General features: G+C 45.1%; 1 protein-coding gene across 1 annotated transcript; it reads left to right on the forward strand.

The window, feature by feature from the left end:
- The first annotated feature begins 4,175 nt into the window (after nt 1–4,175).
- Nucleotides 4,176–6,527, forward strand: LOC123750953 (uncharacterized). The gene is made up of 3 exons (XM_069313572.1): nt 4,176–4,226; nt 4,632–5,590; nt 5,957–6,527. Exons 1-3 carry the CDS (start codon nt 4,176–4,178, stop codon nt 6,525–6,527), a joined length of 1,581 nt encoding a protein of 526 aa, XP_069169673.1.
- The last annotated feature ends 224 nt before the right edge of the window (nt 6,528–6,751 follow it).

Here is a 6,751-nt window from a genome sequence, read left to right on the forward strand (position 1 = left end):
CTTATTCTGATCCCTTCCCAGTGCTATATAGTCGTAATGGCTTAGCGCTTTCTCTTGATAGTTCCCTTCACTTCCCTTATCTTATTCTCTTGTTGTTATTGGAAGGTAGTTTTCCTTTATCGTGTAATTGACCATACGGTCTCCTGATCCTATCTCCATGACTTTACACTTACTGGTGTCGAACTCTTGCCTCCCTTTCTCGAACCAACTCTGCAGCTTGTTTAAGTCATCTTTAAGAATCTTACAATCCTCATCTGCCTCAGTCCTTCTCATCAGTTTGGTATCGTTTGCAAACATCGACATATAAGACTCCTGCAGTCTGGACATGTACATCAATGAGGAATAGTACGGGTCCCAGCACCGATCCTTGAGGAACTCTGCTTGTTACTCTACGCCATTCCGACTCCTCGTCCCCCACCATCACTCTCTGACTCCTTTCTCTTAGGTAATTTAGTTCTGTAAAGCGTTCCCGCCTACTCCCGCCTGCTTCTCGATTTTGTATAGTAATCTGCAGTGCGGTACTGCATGAAAGGCTTTTTGTTGTTTTTTGAAGTAAAAAAACACAGTCTGTCCAGCCTTCTTTGTCTTGCCTTATTTTCGTTACCTTATCATTAAACTTCAGTAAGTTTGTTAGGTATGATTTCCCTTCCCAGAAGGCATGCTGATGTTTGCTTACAAACCTCATCCTTACTAGGCGCAACTAGGCTTAACCTTATATTTTTTCAAGTACTTTGCAAGGGATGCTTGTGAGTGACATTGGTCTGTAGTTAAGTGCCTCTTCTCTATCGCTTGTATTGTGGAGTGGAACCATTTTTACGTTCTTCCAGCAGCTGGGCATGACAGTTGCCCCTTTGTAAGTGACTCAGTAATGATCAGTCCAAGAGGTATGCTCTGTGTGTGTGTGTGTGTGTGTGTGTGTGTGTGTGTGTGTGTGTGTGTGTACTCACCTAATTGTGCTTGCTGGGCTGGGGTTGAGCTCTGGCTCTTTGGTCCCGCCTCTCAACCGTCAATCAACTGGTGTACAGGTTCCTGAGCCTACTGGGCTCTTATCATATCTACACCTGAAACTGTGTATGGAGTCAGCCTCCACCACATCACTTCCTAATGCATTCCATTTGTCAACCACTCTGACACTAAAAAAGTTCTTTCTAATATCTCTGTGGCTCATTTGGGCACTCAGTTTCCACCTGTGTCCCCTAGTGCGTGTTCCCCTTGTGTTAAATAGCCTGTCTTTATCTACCCTGTCGATTCCCTTGAGAATCTTGAATGTGGTGATCATGTCCTCCCTAACTCTTCTGTCTTCCAACGAAGTGAGGTTTAATTCCCGTAGTCGCTCCTCGTAGCTCATACCTGTGTGTGTCTGTGTGTGTGAGAGTGTCAGTGTGTGTGTGTGTGTGTGTGTGTGTGTGTGTGAGTGAGTGTGTGTTCCCCTACATAAAATCCCCCAAAGGTGGCCAAGGGGTCGAGCGAATTCAACAGCCACCAAAAGTCCAACTCGAAACATTCGACCTACATGTTCAAGTCGTCTAAATATGCGCTGCGTAACTCCAGAACAAAATTCTGTGTGAATAGTTGTGATACCTAATTCTGTATTTATATTTGCCAACATTTATAAGAACACAGAAGCCTAAGCATTCGAAAAAAAAGGATGTGATATGCCCCGTTTATCATGACGCTCGAGACTTCAGACACGGGGAACTGGCTGCCCCATAGTTCTCATAAATTTTGACCCACAAAAACAGAAGTCATATCAAAGCTGTTTCTAACTCTTCAAATGAACTCTTCAATTCCAGCGGCAATGTAAGACTTTTCCCTTCTCGGCACTTCAATTCTCACACTGCTTATCACGTGTGAGAAGCTTAAGATTATTCTGGAGCTGACCATCAGGCCCAACCGCTAATTTTGATGACTATCTATCACTCCACGTTTCATCCTCCATCGAGTTATACCGTTAATTTTCTTTCTCAGCATGTGGTGCCCTAATTCACGACTTCCTTCAATCGATCCTCGAGAATTATGCCTTCTGTATGCAAAGCTGTCTAATTACAAGCCTTTGACAATGCGTTAAGTGACGTGAATAACCCTTTGTAGAAATGCATTCCTTTGTTGGAATTGATGTTGTCCTTTGTTGGCAAGTGCGAATGTGTGAGTGTGTTGACCAGATCACACACTAGAAATTGAAGGGACGACGACGTTTCGGTCCGTCCTGGACCATTCTCAAGTCGATTGATCAAGTCAATCGACTTGAGAATGGTCCAGGACGGACCGAAACGTCGTCGTCCCTTCAATTTCTAGTGTGTGATCTGGTCAACATACTTCAGCCACGTTATTGTGACTCATCGCCTGCGTGTGAGTGTGTCTTCACTGTGTGATTAAGCGACTATGTTCTGTGCTTTAGGCATGTGTGTGTGTTGCTTTGGCTTATCTAGAGAGAGAGAGAGAGAGAGAGAGAGGAGGTCACGGGCCTTTATCCTGCAATAATATGTACTTTTCGGTTTAATGTTTCATAATACTGTGAATTGATTTCCAATAGTGCAAATTGAGGTTCGTAAACGATTCTCTAATTAACATTGCAATAAATACAGACGATGAGCCACAATAACGTGGCTGAAGACATGAAGACCAACCCTCACACCAGATGATGATCAGATGACGAAGTTTCGGTCCGTCTTGGACCAAAACATCGTTGATCTGTCCTGGACCGAAACATCGTCGGACCGTCCTGGACCATTATACAATCGACTTGATAATGGTCCAGGATGGAACGAAACGTCGTCGGTTCTCTCTGCAATAAATCATTAAATATACTCAGTCAGTTTGAGTAAATTCACATACCAGATTTATAATTTCATTAATTAAACACATCACTATAACTAAGATGTTTCCGGCGCTGACAGACGCACATCACCTACACAATAATAAATGAGTTACCAGGATAATGTTTTGTTTCATCTGAGAAGACTCGTGAACCAAAAGCAATTCGCTCAAGCCAACGTTTTCTTGGCCACTTGTGTTCATTTTTTTTATTAGGTTTTGAACACTTCTAATCAAAGTTCAACCTCAAGCGGACTCTGAATACTTCATGAACATCTTAGATTCTAATGATGATAATATGTTAGTAATTTCAATCATTTATTATCTGTTCGCAGTCGCATTTTCACTCATTTTGTTCCCGTTAGTTAAAGGAAAATTGAGTTCAAATATGGTTTGGTTTCATGGTGTACCATCGCTGGGAATCCAGCAAAACTTCATCACTTTTCGCGGAAATTTGGCAATAAATCATTCTTATCCTGATGTTCTTAATAATTAATTATTAACATTTATATTTGTTATATCAAATTAAACGTAATAAATCAAGAATGAGAAGTCTTTCCTAGTGCTCATACGGAGAGAGTTTTTGTAAGTTATAATTATTTTTACAAGTTTACGTTCTCGTGGGAGATGTAACCATCCAGTCTACCTCTACAACGCATCCGTAAACCAATATTATTAATTTATGTATTGCAAAATTTGCGGCGTATAATGCTAAATGCCCAAAATATTATTATATATAAGAATAACAAATATTAGGAGGGCATTTTAATATTATTACGACAATTCAATATTTAAATCAATAACGTATTATGAATTAACATAAATATAATTAGAACTTTTAAATGCTATTGACAATGTCCATAAATTATATATATATATATATATATATATATATATATATATATATATATATATATATATATATATATATATATATATATATATTTATAAGATACCTAATTACATTAATAATTTGGATACACATATACCGGGCTCAAATTACTCTAGGAACGCACCGAAATATTCCAGTTAACCACTTACCCTTGTCTGACGGATTAAGGTATATAGTCTACACCCAATTAAAAACAAAACTGCTAATTGGTTGAACATATCATCTGACATAGCCAGATGCCCACAAGTATGCCAACTGCTGCGTACTACGCCCCCCCCCCTCCCCCCATGCTGACGACCAATACACATCAGTATATCTTTAACTATTTCCCTTAACGCACGTAAACCTTTCACATAGAATAACGTTGATAGTAGACGATGAGCCACAATAACGTGGCTGATGATATGATGACAAGACCACACACCAGAAGATAAGGACACGACGACGTTTCGGTCCCTCCTGAACCATTATGGTAATGGTACCAAACGACTTGATAATGGTAGTAAACGACTTGATACTGGTACCAAACGACTTGATAACGGTACCAAACGGCTTGATAACGGTACCAAACGGCTTGATAACGGTACCAAACGGCTTGATAACGGTACCAAACGACTTGATAACGATCAAAGACGGACCGAAACGTCGTCGTCTCGTCATCTTCGGGTGTGTGGTCTGGTCATCAACATTCATAGTAATATAAACAGCAGCAATAACATGAGAAATGAAACATTAACATGAATAATAAAAATACAAGTAATTTTTATCGTAGTGAAGCAGTATATGCAACCTTTGTCATCCACATTCACAGGAGCCACTCAACCAGCAGCTACAGGAGCCACTCAACCAGCAGCTACAGGAGCCAATCAACCAGCAGTTACAGGAGCCACTCAAGTAGCACCCACAGGAGTCACTCAACCATCAGCTACAGGAGTCACTCAGCCAGCAGCTACAAGAGCCACTCAACCATCAGCTTCAGGAGCCACTCAACCATCAGCTACAGGAGTCACTCAACCAACAGCTACAAGAGCCACTCAACCATCAGCTAAAGGAGTCACTCAACCAACAGCTACAGGAGCCACTCAACCAGCAGCTACAGGAACCACTCAACCAGCAGCTACAGGAGCCACTCAACCAGCAGCTACAGGAGCCACTCAACCAGCAGCTACAGGAGCCACTCAACCAGCAGCTACAGAAGCCACTTAACCATCAGCTACAGGAGCCAATCAACCAGCAGCTACAGAAGCCACTCAACCATCAGCTACAGGAGCCAATCAACCAGCAGCTACAGGAGCCAATCAACCAGCAGCTAGAGGAGCCACTGAACCAGCAGCTAGAGGAGCCACTCAACCAGCAGCTAGAGGAGCCACTCAACCAGCAGCTAGAGGAGCCACTCAACCAGCAGCTAGAGGAGCCACTCAACCAGCAGCTAGAGGAGCCACTCAACCAGCAGCTAGAGGAGCCACTCAACCAGCAGCTAGAGGAGCCACTCAACCAGCAGCTAGAGGAGCCACTCAACCAGCAGCTAGAGGAGCCACTCAACCAGCAGCTAGAGGAGCCACTCAACCAGCAGCTAGAGGAGCCACTCAACCAGCAGCTAGAGGAGCCACTCAACCAGCAGCTAGAGGAGCCACTCAACCAGCAGCTACAGGAGCCACTCAACCATCAGCTACAGGAGTCACTCAACCAACAGCTACAGGAGCCACTCAACCAGCAGCTACAGGAGCCACTCAGCCAGCAGCTACAGGAGCCACTCAGCCAGCAGCTACAGGAGCCACTCAGCCAGCAGCTACAGGAGCCACTCAGCCAGCAGCTACAGGAGCCACTCAACCAGCAGCAACAGGAGCCACTCAACCAGCAGCAACAGGAGCCACTCAACCAGCAGCAACAGGAGCCACTCAACCAGCAGCAACAGGAGCCACTCAACCAGCAGCAACAGGAGCCACTCAACCAGCAGCAACAGGAGCCACTCAACCAGCAGCAACAGGAGCCACTCAACCAGCAGCAACAGGAGCCACTCAACCAGCAGCAACAGGAGCCACTCAACCAGCAGCTACAGGAGCCACTCAACCAGCAGCTACAGGAGCCACTCAACCAGCAGCTACAGGAGCCACTCAACCAGCAGCTACAGGAGCCACTCAACCAGCAGCTACAGGAGCCACTCAACCAGCAGCTACAGGAGCCACTCAACCAGCAGCTACAGGCGAGCCTCAAGGAGCTTCCTGTCGTCACACGAATAATCGTCTAAAGAGACTCACATCAAGCACTGCGTCAAGCACTGCGTCAAGCACTGCGTCAAGCACTGCGTCAAGCACTGCGTCAAGCACTGCGTCAAGCACTGCATCAAGCACTACGTCAAGCACTGCATCAAGCACTGCATCAAGCACTGCGTCAAGCACTGCGTCAAGCACTGCGTCAAGCACTGCATCAAGCACTGCGTCAAGCACTGCATCAAGCACTGCATCAAGCACTGCGTCAAGCACTGCGTCAAGCACTGCGTCAAGCACTGCGTCAAGCACTGCGTCAAGCACTGCATCAAGCACTACGTCAAGCACTGCGTCAAGCACTGCATCAAGCACTACGTCAAGCACTGCGTCAAGCACTGCATCAAGCACTGCGTCAAGCACTGCGTCAAGCACTGCGTCAAGCACTGCGTCAAGCACTGCGTCAAGCACTGCATGAAGCACTGCGTCAAGCACTGCGTCAAGCACTGCGTCAAGCACTGCATCAAGCACTACGTCAAGAACTGCGTCAAGCACTGCATCAAGCACTGCGTCAAGCACTGCGTCAAGCACTGCCTTTCGTTGTGGTACGACATTAACCCATGAAAGAGGTAGGGAATTATCAGGGGAAAGCTCCAAGCAATTATCACTATATAGCACTAGGAAGGGGGAGTCAGGATAAGGATTTGGGATGGGACGAGGGAAAGGAATTGTGCACAAGCACTTGGACGGTCGGGGATTGAACGCCGTCCTGCAGGAAGAGAGACCGTCGTTCTACCGTTCAAGTCAAGTGGTTGAACGCATGAAGGAACGAAGCTTTCAT

Source organism: Procambarus clarkii, chromosome 75 (assembly GCF_040958095.1).
Source record: "Procambarus clarkii isolate CNS0578487 chromosome 75, FALCON_Pclarkii_2.0, whole genome shotgun sequence".
NCBI lineage: Eukaryota > Metazoa > Arthropoda > Malacostraca > Decapoda > Cambaridae > Procambarus > Procambarus clarkii.